The sequence below is a fragment of the Citrus clementina genome, unplaced genomic scaffold (assembly GCF_000493195.1).
Source record: "Citrus clementina cultivar Clemenules unplaced genomic scaffold, Citrus_clementina_v1.0 scaffold_5, whole genome shotgun sequence".
Lineage (NCBI taxonomy): Eukaryota > Viridiplantae > Streptophyta > Magnoliopsida > Sapindales > Rutaceae > Citrus > Citrus x clementina.
The window spans coordinates 7,901,436-7,924,521 of NW_006262201.1; the positions used below are offsets into that span (position 1 = coordinate 7,901,436).

The 23,086-nt window shown below is 41.6% G+C and overlaps 2 protein-coding genes across 2 annotated transcripts; one reads left to right on the top strand and one right to left on the bottom strand.

Moving 5' to 3' along the window:
- The first annotated feature begins 2,623 nt into the window (after positions 1–2,623).
- LOC112097840 (proline-rich receptor-like protein kinase PERK10) lies at positions 2,624–3,294 on the top strand. Its single transcript, XM_024183433.1, has 2 exons — positions 2,624–3,076; positions 3,154–3,294. The coding sequence occupies exons 1-2, from the start codon at positions 2,624–2,626 to the stop codon at positions 3,292–3,294; spliced, it is 594 nt and encodes a 197-aa protein (XP_024039201.1).
- A 2,899-nt stretch (positions 3,295–6,193) lies between these two features.
- On the bottom strand, positions 6,194–11,872 carry LOC112097841. The gene is made up of 3 exons (XM_024183434.1): positions 7,247–11,872; positions 6,655–7,135; positions 6,194–6,600 (listed from the first exon to the last, which is right to left on the bottom strand). Exons 1-3 carry the CDS (start codon positions 11,870–11,872, stop codon positions 6,194–6,196), a joined length of 5,514 nt encoding a protein of 1,837 aa, XP_024039202.1.
- Positions 11,873–23,086: the final 11,214 nt, after the last annotated feature.

The following is a 23,086-nucleotide window of genomic DNA, read 5'->3' on the forward strand; positions in this document are numbered from 1 at the left end:
TTTGGCGAGAAGTATTGGAGGCAAAAGAAACTCATTGTATGAGTGACACGTGGCGATGCGGCTGGACCGGAGGGTACCTTGCTTAGCTTCTTCCCTTGACTAAACTTTGTGTACTTCAAACCTCTTTTTTTTTTTTTTTACACGATGAGAACGAACAGTTGTCTTCATATGTCTCTCTCCTTTTTCTTGGGAAGTGGCAGCCGTCTGACACACAGTTTGAATTTTGAAAATACAAATCCCACTCAAACATCCCTGAACTCTTTTCTTGGGCAACGTGTTCTGTTAGGTTGAATTTAAAACTCCTGACGTGTGTCAAAATTTTGAAAATCCCCACACGAACTCCCAAAAATTGATTATTTCCAGTAGCCTTTTTCTTCTATAATTTCGTCTCTTCTTCTAAATGCATCAACATTATCACAGGTAAAAATAAAAATTTCTTTACTTCCCTGGTCGTCTTCCCTAGGCTCATTTTATCTCTTTACTTCCCCACTCTTTTTTTTTATTTCATTCTTCTTCCCGTGTTTTCTCTCTTCTATTTTCTTTCCTTTTTCTTCTTTCTTTCTTCTTTTTCTTTCTTCTTCCTTTCCTTCTCTCGGCCGACGATCTCCTCTCGCGTGTTTTCCGTTGTGTTTTTTTTTTTCGGCTTCTGCAGTGGCGGTTTTGTTTCCAGATCTGGTCGGTTCAACGCAGTTTTCCGGCGGCTCACGGCGAGATCCAACCCGACGGTAGCGCGGTAATCCTCCCCCTTCCTTGTTTCCTCATTTTTTCTTACTTCCTCTCTCTTCTTTCTCCTTCTTTTTGGCGATTTCCAGCGTCGGATTTGATGGTTGCGGCCATGGCTGCCGGCTCTTCTTGGTGGCTGCAGTTTCTCGATTTTTTTCTTCTTCCCCTTTTTTTTTTTTTTTTAGCCTGGTCGTCTTCCCTAGGCTCATTTTATCTCTTTACTTCCCCACTCTTTTTTTTTATTTCATTCTTCTTCCCGTGTTTTCTCTCTTCTATTTTCTTTCCTTTTTCTTCTTTCTTTCTTCTTTTTCTTTCTTCTTCCTTTCCTTCTCTCGGCCGACGATCTCCTCTCGCGTGTTTTTCGGTGTTTTCTTTTTTTTTTTGGCTGCTGCAGTGGCGGTTTTGTTTCTAGATCTGGTCGGTTCAACGCAGTTTTCCGACGGCTCACGGCGAGATCCAACCCGACGGTAGCGCGATAATCCTCCCCCTTCCTTGTTTCCTCATTTTTTCTTACTTCCTCTCTCTTCTTTCTCCTTCTTTTTGGCGATTTCCAGCGTCGGATTTGATGGTTGCGGCCATGGCTGCCGGCTCTTCTTGGTGGCTGCAGTTTCTCGATTTTTTTCTTCTTCCCTTTTTTTTTTTTTTTTTTAGCCTGGTCGTCTTCCCTAGGCTCATTTTATCTCTTTACGTCCCCACTCTTTTTTTTTATTTCATTCTTCTTCCCGTGTTTTCTCTCTTCTATTTTCTTTCTTTTTTCTTCTTTCTTTCTTCTTTTTCTTTCTTCTTCCTTTTCTTCTCTCGGCCGACGATCTCCTCTCGCGTGTTTTCCGGTGTGTTTTTTTTTTTTTGGCTGCTGCAGTGGCAGTTTTGTTTCCAGATCTAGTCGGTTCAACGCAGTTTTCCGGCGGCTCACGGCGAGATCTAACTCGACGGTAGCGCGGTAATCCTCCCCCTTCCTTGTTTCCTCATTTTTTCTTACTTTCTCTCTCTTCTTTCTCCTTCTTTTTGGTGATTTCCAGCGTCGGATTTGATGGTTGCGGCCATGGCTGCCGGCTCTTCTTGGTGGCTGCAGTTTCTCGATTTTTTTCTTCTTCCCCTTTTTTTTTTGTTTTTTTTTTTGGCCGGCGTTCTTCTCAGATTTTTTCGGCGTTTTGGTGGCCGCGGCTGCAGCGGTTAGCATCGGTTCGGTGGCTGCAGTTCCCTCCCGCGTCGGTTTGCTGTAGCTTTTCCATTTTTTATTTATTTATTATTATTATTATTTTTGGCCGGCATTCTCCCTTCGTGGTTTCCGGCGTCCTTTTTGCGGTCGTGGTTTCCGGCGTCCTTTTTGCGGTCTCCGTCGTCGGTTCTCGATGGTTGCCGCCATGGCAGCCGGCGTTGGTTCTTGGATGCAGCCCTTCGTTTTTCATTTTATTTATTTACTTATTTATAAATACGTACAGATATTTAAGTTTATTTTTATTTTTATATTTGCATATTTTTACTCACTGTTTTTGGTTGCCTGCAGCTTCATTTCGCCGCGATTATCAATCCCGATCTGCTGAATTAGTGAATCACATGTATCCTTCCTCGCTTATCCTCCTTTGGCGCATTCACAGTGGCGCTATTTTGCATACTCTGAGAAAATTTTGTTTTTGGTTTTTGTTGTTTTTTTTTTGTTTTGTTGGTTGGTGTTTGCATTTGGTGGTTGGTGTGTGGTGGATGGTGCTTGGTATGGATATATTGCTGTTTGGAAAATATGTGGCTTGTAAGATGTGTTGTTGGGGGCTTGTGGATATGTTGTTGGGTGTATCGTTGGGTGTATTGTTGGGTGTATTGCTGGGGAACTTGTGGATGTGCTGTTGGGGGCTTGTGGATGTGCTGTTGGGGAACTTGTGGATGTGTTGTTGGGGAAAAGTAGATGGGCAAAAAGCACACGGGACCCCCGATGAAGCGACGTAAAGTTGGGGCTAGTAGGGTTGACAACCCTCCTACGGGTTCCCCTTCCCACATCTCCATCAGTGAGGGGGATCGGTCCCCCCCTAGTTCCTCTAGGAGTTGCAATTCTTGTTCTGAGCCCCCTCCTCCTAGGAGTACCCCTCGTGTCAGCCCACGCTTTCCTAGTAGACGGCCTACCCCCCATCCTCGAAAGAAGGGTAAGCCAACCAAGCCTAAGGTTCCAGCTCGTTCCTCGGACCAACCGCCTAAATCTCCCCCTGCCACACCTTCAAAATCTAGCAACCCTTTTTCCCTAGGCATTAGGAGGGCTACTTTGGGGGACTTAGAGCAAATTAGAGCCAAATACAATATTCCTCCGTCTGTCCAGCTTAGGATACCCCATGTGAATGAGCGACCCGAGTGTCCACAGTCTGATGTGATTACTCTCTATATCGACCTCTTCGATCTAGGACTCCGCCTGCCCCTCCAACCATTCTTTATGAAAATGTTTAGTTATTTGGGGGTAGCTCCTGGGCAGCTGTCCCTTCCAGGGTGGAGGACACTGACGGGCTTACATGTGTTATGGTTGGAGGTCGTGAAGTGCGACATTTCTGTTCGGGAGTTGAGGGGCCTTTACCAATTCAAGAAGCCTAAGGGTCCCGGCATTGCTTACTTCTCCCCCTGGGGTGATCATGGCCACATCGTTGAGGGGAACCCCGCCTTGAAGAAGGGTTACCGAAAGGGATGGTTTGTCGTTGAGGGTAGGTGGGGGATAGAGACTCTGGGTGAGAAGGGCGACCCCGTGGAGGTTCCCCATTCCTTCAATGTAGACTGTAAGTATCTCCCTTACTTATGGCTCTTTATCAGAATCTTTCGCCTGAATGTCTCGCTAACCTTGAGTTCTTTATGCTTTCGCAGGTGTGACATGGGCTAAAGGATCATGCCCAGTTCAGGAGGTGGGGAGAGAGGTGAAGAAGTTTGTAGACAGGCTTCGAGGTGCACAGAGGGGTAGTGATGTGCTAGATGAGAGCCGATTATGGAGAGCGGGGCTGATTGACCGAAGTCCTCCGCCTGCTCCTGGGGGTGACTCATGTATGATTTGGGTGTCGGGGGGTATCCTATTGTTACTTATGGGACTGGGGTACCCCATTATCATTGCATTCTTCGTTTCGCTTTCCCACTTTCCATTTCCTATTTTTTACTTTTGCAGTACTTAGTACTTGTCCAGCTAACATAACTTTTATGCATTGGGTGCAGTCATGGAATCGACGGGTGACGCTTTTGACGCCTTCTTCCAAGCAGTAGTGGGCGGTGCTTCCGGATCTCAGGATTCGGCGGTACCCCCGAAAGGCTCCTGACCTCCTCGAGCTCCTGGTCCAAAGGGGAAATCTCAGGGTACCTCCCACAGCGGGTCGAAGGGTACCCCTCGCTCGAAGAAGAGAAAATTCGGGCTGGTTTCTACTTTCCCCGATGAGTTACGTGAGGGTGACTTAGACCCGGCTTCTAACAAGGAGGTTTCGCACTTGGCTCGCCATTTTTACTACTCTGCTGAAAATGTTACATCCGAGGTTGCTGAAGAGGTTGACAAGATGAGCTTGAGCCAGCGTTACGGTCAAGCACTTAGGGCTACCCAAGAGGTAGGCTTTCCCGGGGTACCCCGGGTGTACTCTTCATCATTTTCTTTTTACTTATTTAATCTTTTTTTCATATACATATATTTAACATGTCTTTCATGACCCGCAGGCATCCTTTCTCCTAAGCCACTGTCTTCCGGATCTCGACTCCCTTGTTGCCGCACAGTCAGAGGTCGACAAGTTAAGGAGTGAGCTTCAAAGCCGTCAATCTCGTGAGGATCAGCTCGCTCGAGAAGTTAAAACTCTGCAAGAACGCATTGCTGGCCTGTCGGGAGAGAAAGCTAGGGTGGAGAAGGATTGTGAGGAGTTGAGGGTCACCAACGGGGATCTGCTATCTCGGCAAAAGACGATGGCGGAGGATGCATTCTCACTCATCATGACGGAGGTGTGGAGTGTGGATCCGGAGTTGGAGATACCCCGGGTGCAGAAATTTGTCAACAAGGCTACGATTCTGAAGACAATTGCAGAGAGGAAGAAGCCTTCCCAGCCACGGTCGGGTACCCCTTCCGGGTCGCCTAGGGTACCCCATCAGCTTCAGCCGTTGCCTGCTTCGGATGCCCTTACTTCGGCTGCTCATATTCAGGGTAGCTCGGAGTCCTCTGCTGATCGCCCTCTGGAGACGGATGTTGGGGATGGCGTTCCCCCTTCGGTGTAGCATTCTCACTGTGCTCTTGTTTTTTTTTCGGACCTATCCACATTTTGCTATTTGGACTTTGTTTCTTTCTTTTTGGTTTCTCGGGATATTTTGTATTATTGGGACTTCTCTTTTGTTATGATACCATGCCATCGAGTTCTCTTGTACTTTGTATGCTTGTTATTCTGCCAATGAATGCTTGACTAAACTGTTACCTTGTAAATGTCTAGGGTACCTCTCATTTTTTTTTTGAAATGGGGTACCCCCGGTACCTTAAAAAATACCCAACATCAGGCGGATTCCCTACAAATGTGGTGCATGTCCTTCTCGGAAACTATGGCGGATTCCCCACAAATAGGTAATCAAAATATCATCGCGACATCTCGATCAAACGTTGAAAGCGCAATTGGTCCAACCAATCACTTTCTTATTCTTTCGAAGTTTTCTCCGAATTTTTTGAATAGCTTACCCCATACTTTGCAAAAGTACGAGGACAGAGGTGTGGGTGTTCTCATACCTAAGCCGAACTTCGTGCCGCTAGGGTATGCCGGTTTTTCTTCACCCTCGGGTCCTCTTTGACCCTCACTCTCTTTGTCTAGGTAGCTTTATCATGCTTCCGCAGAAAGGCTACCCCCGGGCTGTTCCCTCCGTTGCCCGTCTTGGGTTTACATAGATCGTCACGATCTAGGCATATCAGGTACCCTGGCTGGTCCTGTGATAGGTTAGTCATAATTGACAAGCGTATGGCGAGAATTGCATATAACCAGATGCGAGGGTATATTAATGGCGATAAATGAATGTAATATGCATTCTAAGATCGAAGTGGCGAAAAATAAAGAAAGAACCCACATCATATTTGTTGAGAAAGAAAATGCATTTATAGATAACGAAAGCGTTGATCAATACATGACTTAGCTTTGTTACCCTAAGGAGAATGGGAGACCGCAAGACCTTCTACCCTTTTCATCTGAAAATTAAAGAAACTCTAAAGTTGCAACTGACCAACATAGGGCATTTAGGGTACCCTATTTGGCCTACCACACAAAAACATTAAAGAAAGCAAATAACAGCAAAAGACTAAAGGTTGAGACACTGTCCTTTAGTAATATTTCCGTAGCATTGCAGCGTTCCAGGGGTGCCTCACAATTGTGCCATCCATGTGGAGTAGCCTGTATGCACCTGTCCCAACGGGTTTGTCGATGTGGTAAGGTCCTTCCCAATTTGCCCCGAAAGCACCTTCGTAGGGTACCCTAGTGTTCTGAGTTACCCTTCTCAAGACCAAGTCTCATTTCTTGATGGATCGAGGGCGTACCCTTTTTTCATATAGACCCGAAATGCGATGCTGATATGTGGCTGTCCTCAGTTCTGCTCTAGCCCTTTTTTCAGCCACCAAATCAAGGTTTGAAGCAACCAAGGAGGTGTTCTCGGCCTCATCGAAGTATTCAACCCTGTGAGAGGGTACCCCAATTTCTGCTGGAATCACTTCGTCAACACCGAATGCGAGGGAAAATGGGGTCTCCTTGGTAGAGGTGTTTTGAGTAGTTCGGTACGCCCACAGTACCCCAGGTAGCTCGTCTACCCATGCTCCCTTTCTTTCTTCTAGCTTCTTCTTCAAGATACCTTTGATAATCTTGTTAACAGCTTCGACTTGCCCATTAGATTGGGGGTGGGCAGGTGTAGCAAATCGGTTGGCTATCCCCAACTCCGAACAAAAGCTTCGAAATTTTTCACTATCGAATTACTTGCCGTTATCACTGACAATTGCATTGGGGATTCCAAATCTGCAAATGAGGTTCTTCCAAATGAATTCGGTGGTTTTCCTTTCTGTGATGCTTGTTAGTGGCTTCGCTTCCGCCCATTTTGTAAAATAATCTACTGCCACGATTGCATGTTTTGCTTGCCCCTTTCCGGTAGGCAGCGGTCCAATGAGATCCACTCCCCATATAGCGAAGGGCCAAGGGGAAGATATAACTGTTAGCTTCTCTGGGGGTAGGTGGGGTACCTTGGCGAACCTTTGGCATTTGTCACAACTTCGTACCATATGCTTGGCATCTTCCCGCATGGTAGGCCAGTAGTACCCCTGCCGGAGAGCTTTTTGCGCTAGTGATTGTGCTCCATAGTGATTGCCACAAATGCCCTCATGTATCTCCCTCATGACATACTCGGCCTCGTCACTTCCCAAGCATTTAAGGTAAGGAAGAGTGAACCCTCTTCTGTATAGGGTATCCTAGATCAGGCAATACCGCGCGACTTTATACTTTAGTCTTCTTGCTTCACTTTTATCTGAGGGGAGGTCTCCGTCCTTGAGGTACCTTATGATAGGCTCCATCCAAAGTACCTCGTTGGACAGTGATCCTACTTCCAACGGTTCTAGGGGATCAATACTGGGGGCGGGTATGTGTTCTGTTGTGATGGGGCCAGCTGACTGAGCTACACCAAGGGACGCCATTTTTGCTAGGGTATCGGCTTCGCTGTTTTCCAGTCGGGGTACCCTTTCCACTTTAACCTCGCAAAATTGGGACATCAACTCTCTGGTTTTTTCGAGGTACCCCTTCATGTTTTCCTCTTTCGCTTGATATTGTGCTGTAATCTGGCTTACCACCAACTGTGAGTCACTTTTGACGTGTACCCTTTTTGCTCCCAAAGCCTTCGACATCCTCAACCCCGCTATGATTGCCTCGTACTCGGCTTCGTTGTTTGAAGCCTTGAATCCGAATTGCAGGGCGTAGCATATTTTCACCTTGTTCGGGTCGATTATAATAACTCCCGCGCCACTTCCGTGCGAGTTAGAGGAACCATCCACATATATTTCCCAGACCTGCTCCTCTTCATCGGTAGGTGGGGTATCTAACAGGTATCTCAGATCACCTTCACCACTTGAGTCATTGGCGAATTCTGCAATGAAATCAGCAATGGCCTGAGCTTTAATCGCCGAACGAAGCTTGAAGATGATGTCGAACTCACTTAATTCGAGGGACCATCGGAGAAGCCTTCCGGACATGTCTAACTTCTGAAGGATTTGCCGGAGGGGAAGGTTGGTGACGACTGCAATGGTGTGAGCCTGAAAATATGGTCTGAGCTTCCGTGCGGAGATAACCAATGCCAAAATGATCTTCTCATAGGTGGGGTACCTCTTTTCGGCATCAACCATAGCCTTACTAGTGTAGTAAATAGGTCGTTGTACCCCATTATCATCCTCTCGGAGTAACACAGAGCTGGTGGCATGCTCGGATATGGCGAGATACAGCAGCAGCACCTCTCCCGGCTCAGGTTTGGCAAGTAGTGGAGCATTCACAAGGTACCCCTTCAGTTCTTGGAAAGCCTCTTCGCAATCGGGTGTCCATTGGAGCTTTTTACTGGTCTTCAAAGCTTCGAAAAAGGGCTTACACCGGTCGGTAGCCTTGGAGATAAAGCGACTCAGAGCAGCTACCCGGCCTGCCAAGCTTTGAACCTCCTTGATGGTGCTTGGCGATTTCATGTCAAGAACTGCGCGAATTTTATCGGGGTTGGCTTCAATCCCCCGTTGTTGTACCATGAACCCGAGAAACTTTCCTGAGGTTACCCCGAATGCACATTTTTCAGGGTTAAGCCGCATCTGATGTTTTCTCAAAACGGTAAAGGTATCTCTGAGGTGCCCCAGGTGTTCCCCCGCATGCACCGATTTGGTGATCATGTCGTCTATGTACACCTCCATGGTGCGCCCGATTTGTTCTTTGAAAATTTTGTTCACTAGCCGCTGATAGGTAGCCCCGGCATTCTTCAAACCAAACGGCATAACCTTATAACAGTATAACCCCCGGTTGGTGATGAAGGCTGTTTTCTCTTGATCGGGTTCGTACATCGGGATTTGGTTGTACCCGGAGAAGGCGTCCATAAAACTAAGCATTTCATGCCCCGCTGTTGCATCAACCAGCTGGTCCACCCGAGGAAGCGGGAAGCTATCCTTGGGGCAGGACTTATTCAAGTCGGTGAAGTCTACGCACATGCGCCACTTTCCGTTTGATTTCTTGACAAGAACAACGTTGGACACCCAATCGGGGTACACTGCTTCCCGAATAAACCGTGCTGCTAATAGGCGATCTACCTCTTGTTCAATTGCATCGTACCTCTCTTGATTGAAGGCGCAACGCTTCTGTTTGACCGGTTTATTATGCGGGCTGACATTGAGTTTGTGACAAGAGAGAGAATGTGGGATACCCGGCATATCCGAGTGGGACCAAGCAAATACATCGAGGTGCTCACGTAGGAAGGTGATGAGTTTCTCCCTTTGTTCCTCCGAGAGGTTGGAGCCTACTTTCACTGTCTTTGTTGGGTCGGTGGCGCAAATAGAGACTGAAATAAGATCTTCAACTGGGGTACCCCGCATTTCATCTTTCAATATTCGAGGATCCAAAGGTGCCTCAACTTCACATCTGGGCTTCTCCTGGTCCCCGTGGGGTACCCTCGAGCTATCCCCCGTAACTGCTTCCATCCCCCTTGGTGAAAACTCCAACTTTTCTCGTGGGTGGGCTACTTGAGGAGATTTTTTCAGTACTGTTCTCCGCTGTCTAGCAAGTGCTCGCTTTGAGGGGGAAGGTGTGGGCTGGCTGCCACTAGGGTACCCCTTCATTGGCGGATCTGAAGCTATTTGGTAAGTGACTTTGGAGGCCACGGAATAACATCCACGAGCCGATTGCTGGTCCCCTTTAATGGTGATAACTTCTTGGGCGGCCGGGACTTTCATGGCGAGGTAGTGCATGGATACCACCGCTTTAGTTGCTACTAAGAACGACCTACCCAATATAATATTGTAGGCACCCGGGTGATCTACAATAAGAAAATCAATCATATGAACAACACGGTGAGGTACCTTACCAAGTGTAACGGGCAGCGTAATGATGCCTTTTGGTATAACCATATCTCCGGCGAACCCAATAAGAGGCGTAGCATATGGGGTGATCTTTGGTGACTCAATCAATAGTTGATCCAAGGCGCTTTTGAAAATGATGTCAACGGAGCTACCGGTATCTACAAGAGTTCTTGCTACCTTACCAGTGGCAACCTTCAACGTAATTACGAAGGCATCGTCGTGGGGGTACGAGATGCCCTCCGCATCTTTTTCTGTAAAAAGGATAGGTGGGGGATGGTGGGGTACCTTTGGTGTACCCCATTCATTAAGGTTGACTTCTCTGCCCATATTGGTGGTTATCGACAACGATCTACCATAGCCTTTGATAGCCCTCCTAGATTGGCCCGCTAAAGTCGGTCCGCCCATGATCATTCGGACATACACGCCTTTCTTGTGTCCAGGGGGTACCTCTCGTTCGGGACTGCCATCAGCTACCCGCTTGCCTTTATCCTGTTCCGCAGATTTCCGAGCTTCTCTCATGCCAGCAACAAATTCTTTGAGGTACCCGCTGAGAATCAAAGATTCAATTTCTTCTCGCAAGGTGAAGCACTCGGCTGTGCTGTGACCAAAGTCCTCATGGAACTCGCAATACTTCAGGCTACGCTTCATGTTGGGGTACTTCTTCATTGGCTTAGGAGGACGGAGGAGGCCGCTATCCCGAATATGGTAGAAGATCTGCTCTGGGGATCGATTCAGTGGGTGGTAAGATTCATACCGAGGCCTCGGCGGTGGATCTCGCTGATCCGGTGGTGGCGATCTTGGAGGTTGGGGTACCCTTGAGGCACCCTGAGGGTTATACCCTCGTCCCCGCAAGGCAGCCCGTGGAGGGCTCCGTGCTCGGGGTACCTGCGGTATTGGGGCCTCCACCCTCTTGGGCTTCTCCTTGTTCTTTGTAACATCGGCCTTATCTTCTTGGCGCTTCAATTGGCATTTTTCGTCCATCTCCACTTGTTGCAACGCCCGAGAACGGGCTTCCCCATATGAAAGTGGACGCTTCTTTTGAAAAGAACGCCATAACTTGCCCAACCGCAAATTTTTCTCAAAATGGGTCAATGTGTATTGGTTTCCAAATGCTCCGGTTCGCAGCACCTCTTGGTGGAAACGACTTACATACTCCGCCAAAGGCTCGGCTTCCCCTTGCTTGATAAAGGCAAGTTTAGAGGCTACCCTATCTTGAGTGGAAGCATAGGAAAACTCTTTAGTAAATTCAGATAACAATTGGTGTAAGGAAGATATGCTACCCGCTTTCAAAGAGCGAAACCATGACTTTGCGGGGCCCGTGAGTGTGTGTGTAAACATCCTACACATGGCGCTCTCATCTACACCCTTAATAAGCATTTGGTCACGGTATAGCTCAGCATGCTCCGAGGTATCAGTGGTACCCGAGTATTGGGGTATCTGAGGCATGGCGAACGCCTCGGGGAGAGCTGCTGTCCTAATCTCCATAGTGAATGGCGATTGGTAGGTCATTGGCGTTGGTGCAGCTGTGATGTTTTGCTTCTCGGAGAGGAGCTTCACTTGGGCTTCCAGGTTCTCCATCTTTTCCACAAGTTCGAGGGGTACCCTCAGTGTACCTGATGATGTCGCCGCCATTTGAGAAGCCCTTTTGGCGTTTAACTTCTCACGGAGATCCTCGTGGGTACGCTTTGCACGCCTCGTACCCTGGCTACTGCGGGAATTACAAGAGGCGGTGGAACGCTCGTCGCGGGAGCCCATGGTTTGAAACTTAGAACGGGTACCCGATGGCCTAGGCTTTGGCTTGCTGGCCTCGGGTACCCCTCTTCTGACCATAGCTTGGTCGTCCGTTTGAGGTGGTGGAGCTTCTAGCGTCACTGGTGGAAGTGAACTTTCGGGTGCCCGAGATCCGACCGCCCTAAGTATTGCGTGAGCAAGATCATCAAAACGCTTGTGCGAAATAGGTTTTTCTTCTTGGCGAACACCCGTCGACTGCTTGACACCCTTACCCTTACTGATGCGGGCTACCCTTCTCGCGGGATCACTACCTTCACTGCTGCTGTCCTCTCTCATCCTTGTAGGATCCCCCATTAAACCTTCGGGAGGTACGTCGGGTGCCATGTATTGGAGTACACACAACAACTAGTTTGGTAACCGTGGAGGAGGCTTTTTGTGCGACTCCCCACAGACGGCGCCAATTGTTTTCAACTGATTTTGGGGTAGGAAAAGCCAAAATCTATCTTAAACAATGAATTTATATTTTTGGGGGAGATGGGGTACCTCACTGGTTTGTTGTGTGCGGTGCGGTGTATCTGAAGTTCGGGGGAGGTGAGAAGGGGAGAGAGAGTGGTAACAATGGTGAAAGGTCAAAACCAAGAGAGGTGTCCTTCAAAATGAACTACATGCCTGCAAAACAGTGAAATAGAGGTTAAAGGTGAAGCCGGGGTACCCCGGCGTTCACACTCCGACGCTCAAGTTAGCAAACTTAAGCTTTTATGGCAAAGAGAGCTGGCTAGCCCTCTGTAAATTAGGGTTTAAGGTTGAAGAAAACCTCTTTTTTGGAGTGTGAGTGTTTTTGGTGAGTGAGAACCTCTCCTCGAGAATGAAACCTAGGCACCTTTATATATGGAGTACCTCAGCTGCCACGTGGCGTACCCTTTTTGGCTAACGTCCTTTTACCTCTTTATAATTATTTTTGGGCCGTTATTTGCATGTTCGCGGCGTATCTCATCTTTTGGAAACGTGGCGCGCGCTGGAGAGTGGTCCAGGGTACCTCAGCAGTAGCTGTCGGGTAGGCGGCTAGGGACCACTGTCCTTGGGACAGTGTCCTTCACTTTTGGCAGAGGTAGCAGGCGGCTGTCCCTCCTTTTAGCACGTCGCTTTTGATTCCTAATTCTGACAAAATCAAATGATATCTTTTAGGAGGCGGAGACGTTTCTCATGGCGGATATTTGCGGTGGATTTTCTTGCATCCGCTTTGCCGGGTACCTCGAATTACATGGGGTACCCCCTATTACGCAGGGTACCCCTATCTGTATGGGGTACCTCTATTTGTATGGGGTACCTCTATTTGTGTGGGATACCTCTAATTGTGCAGGGTACCTCTATTTATACGGGGTACCTCAAGTCATGTCGGGCACCTCGGATTATGCAGGGTACCTCCGATTGTGCTGATATCATTCCATTGGCTGACACGTGGCGCTCTATTACCTTTCCTATCTTTCCCTCAAACAGTTGGTAAATCTGTCATTAACGAAAATTAAATACGCACTCTAATCTAAACAGCTTGAATTGTAATCTCAATTTTTGATCTCATGTTTCATGATAATGCATGATTTCCTCTGATCGCTTTCGAATAAAATCAATCAAAATCTACTTTGTAGAGTTAGTTGGACTAGAGCTTCATCTAATCGAGCTTAATGAATTATCAAAATCTCATTGAGTTGTTTGAATTAGAACCACATCTAATCACGCTTCGATTAGAGCGTAATCTAATCACATTAGCTTGATCGGCTCTAGAATGATATCTAGTATTTATCTACCTTATCAATCCACTTCTGCAACCCTACTCCATCTACTAGTATTAGCCGTTCTGTGTTAGTCACGTAAATTTTCAGGCTTCCCACATTCATCTCTATCGAAAAAAAAAAATATTTTAAGAGGAAGTGATTGATGTAAACATTATTTTAGGATTTTTAAAATTTTGTCATTTTAGGTCTTTTGATATTTTTTATTTTAATTAGAGTCAGTTATGATCCTTTTATTTCCAATATAATTGTGATTTAGGAGGCGCTTGTTATTTTGTCTGAAATCTGAATAGACCTGAATTAGTCTGAATTCTGAATAGAGCTGAATGTCTAAATGTAAATGACATGTTTTTTTTTTTTTGTCTAAATAGCTAAAAATAAATATTAAGTTGTTTGCTTTTTTAACTTAAAAAATCTAAAAAACTAATATTTTGACATTTATGCCCTTGCAAATTATAATGTTAAACAAATAATAAACATTTTAAAGAATATAAATAAGGCAATAAATTATCATAACATAAATCATATTCAATTGAGTACAACTCTTTAATATTTTATATTAATACGTTAATCAATTTTATTATAGTTCGTAATGTTTTTATATGAAAAATATTCATAAAACATTATGAAGATAAATAACGCTAATTTGAACAAAATAAAAAGATAAAAATGATAATACTCTACCACTATATACTATCACAAGTTATATATAGATGGGTAATAATGCTACTTATTAAATTTTAGTCAGCTAAGAATGAAAATTAATTAATTAGATAGGGATATTTTGAAAAATATCTTTTAATAATAGCATTCAAACTTTTTAGATTAGGTAAAGAGATAAAAAAAATTAACTTAATAGACTTAATTACTGAAAATCTTCATTAACTTGAAAAAAAAACATACTTAATGACTTAACTGATTAAAATTAAGTCAATTAAGTTATTAAGTAAAAAAAAAACAACCCTTAGTTTCCCTTTTAAAGTAATTTAGGGAAATAGTTTTATCCTATTATAAAAAAAGAGATCTTGTTATTGTTTCCATAACCTTTGATTAATAGAAAACACTCTTTTAACATGTTATCAAAATCCGATTGAGTCATTTAGATTAGAACGAAATCTAATTATACCTCGATTAGAGCATAACTAGTCACATTAACTTGGTTTGGTTCTAGAACAATATCTAATATTTATCTACCCTATCAATTCACTTCCACTACCCCACTCCATCAGTATTTTAGTTATCTTAAAAGAGATTAATTTAGAAACATACTTGAAAAAAAAGTTAAAACTTAATTGATTCTTTTGTGATTAATCCTAAAATATTAGGGGTTTCAAATAACTTTTTTAGCTAGGTCGAGCTGTAAATCTGCCCCTAACTTTTTCCAATTAACCTAGTTAGCTCTTACATAATTTTCTTTCTCATAGTTAGTTTTCATAGTAAGGTTGTAACAGCGTGATAAGGTTAATATCGTAATTTCTCCTTCTTCTTTATTTTCTATTAGTTTTGTTCTCAATTTGTTTTTATGTTCTTTACATGCATAGTCGAAGGTCACAATTACCTAATCTTGAGCCTATAGACTTTGAATTGGAAAAAACACTTCGCACACACAAATATGTTGCAATTAAAGGTAAAATTGAAATGGATTTGCAACAACCGGCACCACAGGAGAGGCCATTTAAGGACTACTTCAGTCCCTTAGCTAACTTCAGCACATCATCTATAAGACACCCAATGTTATTCGCAGGGAAATTTCAAAGTTTACCTAAAGAGAAGACGAGCAGTTTTTCGAAGAATGGGAGCGATTCAATGGGCTACTCTTGAAGTGCCGACATCATGGGTACGGGAAATGGCACCAATGCCAATTCAATTTGAAGGGATTATTGTCGTATGTGCAAGAATGACTAATGGTAACAAATAGAGGAGAGCTAATGTCAAAAAGTGCATCAGGAATTTAGGATTTTTTCTAACGACAAGGGGATAATTCCCAACAATGGAGTTGATCACTCAGGAATATTAAAAGAATTACAGGAGTGAATGAGGTTCACATTGGCGAGTCAAGTTCAGAAATTAAAGAAGTCAAAGAGATAGTTGAAGGTCTTTCCCGATAAATAGCATTGTTAATGGCTGCTAAATCAATAGAGCCACATGACCATGACTCATACTCAGATCAAGCCAATGCCATAAGTGTAATTAAAAAGCCATCAAACTACAATCCTTACTCCAACACATATAATCCTGGATGGAGAGACCATCCCAATTTTTCATGGTCTTAAGGATTCCAATAAAATGGACTAGCAGCTTCAGCTCCACCAATGCAACCAGTTCCTCAAGTTCCTTAAGCTTTACAGCCACCATTTAGACCATACAATCAGAACCCGAACTACTCTCAACCCAGACCATGGGAAGATGCATTCCAGAATTTCAAGAATCTTACTCACTCCATGATCTAGCAACAAACTGCACCATTGATAAACTATAAAATGAGATGAAAGTAGGCTTCAACTCACAAACCCAATCGGTTTTAAACATCAAAAGAGATAGTGGGATAGCATGCCTTTTCAGTTCAAACCTTAGCAATTACTGTTGAGAAAGGCAAATTCCCAAGTCAACTAGTGCCTAATTCTAAACGAGTGCATGAAGTAAGTACCGATTCACCTCAGCAGCGTGGAGAGGTCAAAGCCGTTATGACCTTGTGAAAATGAAAAGAAGTCGACAGCAAAGTGGAGATGTCGGAGACAAAAACAAATCAAATTTTACCTGTACATGCTGAGGACTCATCATCAAAGGCAAAAGAAGAAACCAACCCACAAGAATATGTTCCTAAAGCTTTATTTTCCTAGAAGTTAACTAAATCAAAGAAGGGAAAATTCATAGGTGAGATTTTTGAAATCTTTAAATAGGTAAGTGTTAACATCCGTTTGCTTGACGCTATAAAACAATTGCCATCTTATGCCAAGTTTCTTAAAGACCTTTGTACTAAAAAGAGAAACATTCATATTCAAAGAAGGAATTTTTAATTAAAAAACGTTAGCTCTATACTCCAACACAAAATTCCTCTAAAATACAAAGACCTAAGCTCCCCTACTATCTCATGTAGTATAGAGAACCACACAATTGAGAATGCTTTGTTGGACTTAGGAGTTAGTGTAAATTTGTTGTCTTACTCAGTATTTGTGAAACTTGAATTGGGAGAATTACACCCAACTCTAGTGGTGTTACAACTTGCAGATCGGTCCATGAAAATACATCATGATATTGTGGAGGACGTGCTTATCCAGGTAGATAAGTTTTATTTTCCTGTTGATTTCATTGTAATTGACACTCAACCAGTCTAGGATTCAAGGAAGCACATCCTCATTATCCTAGGGTGACCTTTCTTGGCAACGCCGATGCTCACATTCAATGCATGACTGGAAATATGCAGTTGTCTTTTGACAATATGACTATGGAGCTAAATATCTTCAACATTGCCAAATAACATCACAATGCAGAAGATAAAATTGTTGATGTGGATTTATTAGAAGAATTAGTTAATAATACTTTTCTTTCAAACCTTAGTGATGATCTTTTACAAACATGTTTAACTCACTTTGGTTTGGATTTTGATATTGACAGATCAGTCGATGAGGTCAACGCCTTACTTGACTCGGCACCATCCATGGACACTAATAAATGGAAGTCGAAAGCACTCTACCAGTAATCATTTCATCATCCCTAAATGACAAACAAAAAGATAAGTTGTTGGAAGTTTTAAAAGAGCACAAATGAGCATTAGGATAGACTATATCCGACATAAAAGGTATAAAGCCAGTAGACTGCATGCATTACATTCACCTTGATGAAAATGCTAAACCTACCAGAGAAATGCAACATCGATTGAACCCTAACATGAAAGAAGTTGTTAGAACTGATGTCCTTAAACTATTAGACGTAGGTATCATTTATCTCATTTTTGATAATTCATGGGTCAGTCTTGTGCAAGTTACCCTAAAAAAATTAGGAGTCACAGTAGTTACCAATGCTAATAATGAATTGATACCCCCTAGAGTGACTTAAGGGTGGCACGTATGCATTGATTATAGAAAGTTAAATTTTGTCACACGTAAAGACCATTTTCCTTTACCATTTATCGATCAAATGCTTGATATATTAGCAGGTCATGAATTTTATTGCTTTCTAGATGGCTACTCAAAATATAATCAGATTCCCATAGCACCAAAAGATCAAGAGAATACCACTTTCACTTACCATTTTGACACTTTTGCATATAGGAGGATGCCATTTGAGCTCATGTGTGATGTATCTGATTATGCAGTAGAAGTAGTATTAGGACAAAAAGTTGATCGAATTCCCCATGTCATTTACTATGCTAGTATGACATTAAATGATGCACAATTGAACTATTCAACCACTGAAAAAGAAATGCTAAGAAATGCTAGCAATAGTGTTTACATTAGAGAAATTTTGATCTTATCTCATTGGTTGTAAAATAATTGTGTTCATAGATCATGCTGCTTTTAAATATTTTCTCACAAAGAAAGATACAAAAGCTAGACTAATTCGTTGGGTGTTATTTTGCCAGAATTTGACTTTGAAATCAAAGATTAGAAAGGCACAGAAAATGTTATGGCAGACCATCTCTCTCGTCTCAATTTTGACACAATCACAGACCAATTACCATTGAATGAATCATTTTCAGATGAACAATTGATGAGTGTGGAAGTATTACCATGGTATGCTGATATAGTTAACTATCTTGTTACATGTCAACTTTTAGAGTATTAGACTAAGCAGGATAAAGCCAAATTTTCTACAGAAATAAAGAATTTCTTTTGGGATGACCCTTATCTATTCAAGTATTGTGGAGATCAAATTGTCAGACGATGTGTCCCAGAAAGTGAATTTCGAAATATCCTTTCATTATGCCATGAATAAGCTTGTGGAAGCTATTTCAGAGCTAAGAAAATAGCTACTAAAGTTTTACAATGTGGTTTCTATTGGTCAACTGTATTTCGAGATGCTTACACTTTTTGCACTTCGTGTGATAGGTGTTAATGAATGGGGATCGTTACACGAAGGAATATGATGCCACTAAACCCAATTTTAGTGGTTGAGATTTTTGATGTATGGGGTATCGACTTAATGGGACCATTTCCCCTACTTTTGGCCATCAATACATATTCATTGCTGTTGACTACGTATCGAAATGGGTAAAAGTAATTCCATGTAGAACCAATGATCACAAAGTGGTAATAGGATTTTTGAAAAGCAACATTGTTTCACGTTTTGGATTCCTTCGAGCAATAATCAGTAATGGTGGTGCCCACTTTTGTAACAAATCATTCAAAACTCTTTTGACAAAGTATTCTATCACTCACAAAGTGGCAACCCCATATCATCCGCAAACTAGTGGCCAATTTGAGATCTCCAATCGAGAAATAAAGCACATATTAGAAAAGACGGTGAGACTAGACAGAAAAGATTGTTCATTGAGACTCGATGATGCATTATGGGCATATAGAACGACTTTTAGGACTTCGATTGGGATGTCACCCTATAGGCTAGTGTATGGAAAAACTTTCCACCTACCTGTAGAACTCGAGCATCGTGCTTACTGAGCCATCAAGAAATTTAACTTTGGCATGCAGTAAGCTGGCTAAAAAGGAAGATTATAGTTGGCAGAACTTGAATAAATTCGTAATGATGCATACGAAAATGCCAAGATCTACAAGCAGTGAATGAAAGTCTTTCATGACAAGCAAATTATGAGTAAATTATGAAAGTCTTTCATAACCGTTAAGTTTTCTTTTATCACTTTTAATCATGTGTGCCTCAACTAGATAGATCCTCTTGAACCTTCTTAGACGACTTCAACGTGTACAATCTCATCTTAGAGGCCAGATACGATTTTGTAAAACACATCATATTTGGGATCTATGACCACCAGAGTTAGTATCTCATGTTGAGGCTTTAGAAAGACAACTCAGAGATATTGAGGGAGGTATCTACGACATCCAATTCGAACTTAAGGTAAATTTAATAAGAGGACGATTGTGAAATAATTTTCTTTGTGTGCTTTAGTTTGTTACCGCAGTTAAGTGGCGGATAACGGTACTTCGTGATAATCAAAGTCGATTACTTCAGTTTCTCATAATAACTGATATTCTAAGACGAAGGTATGGACAAAAATGCGATTTTAGCAAAGCTTCACAATCAATATCCTTCACTTCCTCAGAATGCTTTCCTCATAATTTATAAAGTTCAGTCCGAACGCATGCGATTGCTTATGAGGAATAACATCCCTGTAGACATCCATTTATTAATCGAGGCTAAATTTATTGCATACATGCCTGGTTGTGGTGAAGGAAATTACTAAAGAAAACAAAGAGCTTGAAAACTTTCTCTTGCTTGTCATAAGTGTGCCTGAATGAGATGCGATAAAAATACACGTTCTTTAGGAATGATGTATGATAACATGGAAGACAAGATTCAATTTATTAGGCATGACTTGAATAAAGAGTCATTGGATGACATCCTTTTGTCTCTTGAAACGCATCCCAGTGGATATGTACAAAGAGCAATTCTTCAGTTATGGCCATTATTCCAGAAAGAGCGTGCACGATATAGTCTCGCGAATCTGACTATAAATGACCCTCTTTCCCAGTTTATAAGAAAACTGGATGGGAAGCCTATCCTTGACCCATAGAGGGTGTTCAAGCTAATTCTGGATGTAAAACCAGGGGAAGATGTGAGCCACATTCACAACTACCTATAAATATCCTTTTATTTTATTGTTATTTTTTTTTACTGTTGTTTTAGCCTTTGCATTCTTGTCTTTAATAATTTTATCTTATCATTATTTGCTTTTTCTTTTTACTATTTCCTTTTTTACTCTTCAGCCATGTGTTTTACGCGTTAATTGACACAGACATGACACCTCATACATAGCTGTGAACCATTATCACTAAGATCCTTAAATATGATTTTTTTAAGCACTCACAAATTGTTTTTGAGGAGTATCTCAATGGCGGCTACTCCCAATAAACAATTCAAGAATATTTGTGTGCTCTCTGGGTTTAACTATGGCAAATATAAAGAGTTCGTTAAGGCAACCATAGATCTTGGCCGAAGAATAGCAGCAAGAAAATTACACTTGGTATATGGAGGAGGTGATCGAGAGTTATCAACACTGGTCTCAGAAGTTGCTTATATCAAAGGGAGCCAAGTGTTAGGCATCATCTCAAGAACCTTAAAACCTTTGGGCTGTTTGTCTGACTCACTAACTGGAGAAGAGTAAGTCATCTCAGGTATGGAAGAGAGAATAACTGAAATGCTAAATCATGCTGATGCTTTTATTTTCCTACCAAGAGATCTTGCAACTCTAGAGGCACTAATCACATTAGCGTCTTGGGCCCATCTGAACATTCATCATAAACCCATCGGTTTGATAAATGTCAATAAATTTTATGTTGTCTTTATCGCATTTCTTAACCATGTAATAAAAAATTATTTCATTCCTTCCGCAGCGAAAAATTTTTTTATTTGTGCTCGTATTGTTAATGAGCTACTTGATCTGTTACAAGCATATAGACTAGAGCCAGATCCCAGGACATTTGTGTTGGAGTGGCCAACTAATGATGGTAACAATAGCTGCAATAAGAAGTGCAAATTAGATTTAACTTTCCGCTTGTAAATATTTTCTTTTGTGTTGGAACATCCAGGTGATGCCTTCTAAACTCTACCTCTTCACTTAAAAACATTGAGGACGATGTTTCGTTCTGGTTAGGGGGAGGGAATAATTGACAATTATGGAATGTCTCAATCTTGGTGAAGTTTTTACTAATTTTTATTGTAGAGACTAACTGTGGCTAAATTTTTGAGTAGAAAATGACTGAATATGAAGTGTAGTGACTCTAGAAACGCATATTCTTAAGTAAAAAAAAAAAAATTTGTCCAGACATTTTCTTTTTCTTTCTTTTCTTATTATAAGCTTCGACAGTCATTTTAAGTATGATCTTTCTAACTTCTTCTTTTACCAATTATTTTTTCTACATCATTTTCACCTTTCTGCATGCATATTTTTCATGTTTAGAATAGGTTTGGGGGTAAAATGTCATTTAAAAAAAACATTTATGTGATCTTTTAACATTGGATGACATGATAACTTTCAAATTTTAGTATTTGTATTATCTTTGATCTTGAGCCATGTTACACCATGTTTGCTACTCTACATGTTGATGTCAGAGACAAATATGAGTTGCTTGAAGGAATGCACATGTCACAATAAATTCCAAGGGAGTTTTTGAGCCTGTCATTTTTTTTGGAGAGTAACATTTTTTGTCCATTCTTTATACAGCTTAGTAGTTTATTATTTTGTAGATGATCTTTAGATTTTCTTTGAGTCAACCCTTAAAAAAAAATCATGTTTGTACATCTGAAGGTCCATCTAACTAGTAGATATGGAAGATTATTTAGAGCCCTAAAAGATGATGGAAAGACCATCTTTGACCTGTTTGAGCCTTTCTAACCATTCCTTTTGTGAAATATCCATAGTTAACTCTTTTGAGCATTTTATATTAAAAAAAATACTTTTCTTTGTCAACTTATCATCTTGACCCACTCCGATTTGGAATATTACCCAATGTCTTACATGTTCCATCACTTATTCATGTTTGAGAAAAATGTAAATGATTATTTTGTTCAGTAAAGTTGTGCCATACAAAATAAATAAATAAATTTAGTTCAAAAAAAAGAGAAAAAAAGAAATAAATAATAATAAATAAGTGAAATGTACCTTGTAATTTCCAAAAGATCTCTATTTTTTCTCAAACATATATTTTGTTTTTCCTATATCCCCTCCATTGTTAGCCATGTCCCTAGTCTACGTTACGTCCTAATAAAAATCCTTCTTTATTTTAGGAAACTATAGTTTGAAGTAGAAGCTAGTTATATGGGCTAAAAAGATGTAGTGCATAAAAAAAATGGATACATTGGTTTGACTAGCATTTTGTTTGATTTAAGATTGTATTATTTCTAAGCTGTGGGCATATTTCTTTCATCTTGGTGAGAGTGTATGATATTACTTCCTTATTATTTTCTCTCAATTTACTATTCATTGGAGTGACTATTTTTATTAGGTTTAATTTCTTTATGAGAGTGTCACTACTACCGGTTAGATTTTGGGGTTTGACATGTCATTCTTGAAAGTGGCTTGATTACTGTAGCTGTGACAAAGTCTACTAGACTGATTCATGTGGATGGTCAATGTGGGGGTGATATTTCTTTAGGCTGGAGATAATGTTTATACATTTATTTGATTACTATCATTAGTCTAATTGAATAAACATGACTGTTTTAAAAAAAAATCATTTTGGGTTTGAATTTTGCTTTCGGTTAATTTCCTAGGGACTGGCAACAAGCTGGTTGGGGAGTGTGTTGAGTGCTAGAAAGTGTGTATTTATAAAGGAGAAAATCGTTATTTTACACTCTAAGTCTCTTTAACATCCCTACTTTTATGTATTTAAGTCCCTTGTGATTTAATTATGCGTGTTTTATTATAATTAAGTATTTTATGTATTTTAAGGGTATCATGGTCATTTCACAATGAATGAGAGATCAGATAGTAAAACAGACAGCGATTTTGAACTCAGGACAGTCAAAAACCTTTGGAGAGCATAAAAGGATAAACAATACTATTCACATCATTCGATTGGAAGAATGATGTGGCATTGACTGCTTATGTGGCATTGACTGCTTATGTGGCATTGACTGATGATGTGGTGTTGATCGATGATGTGTCACGATTCTA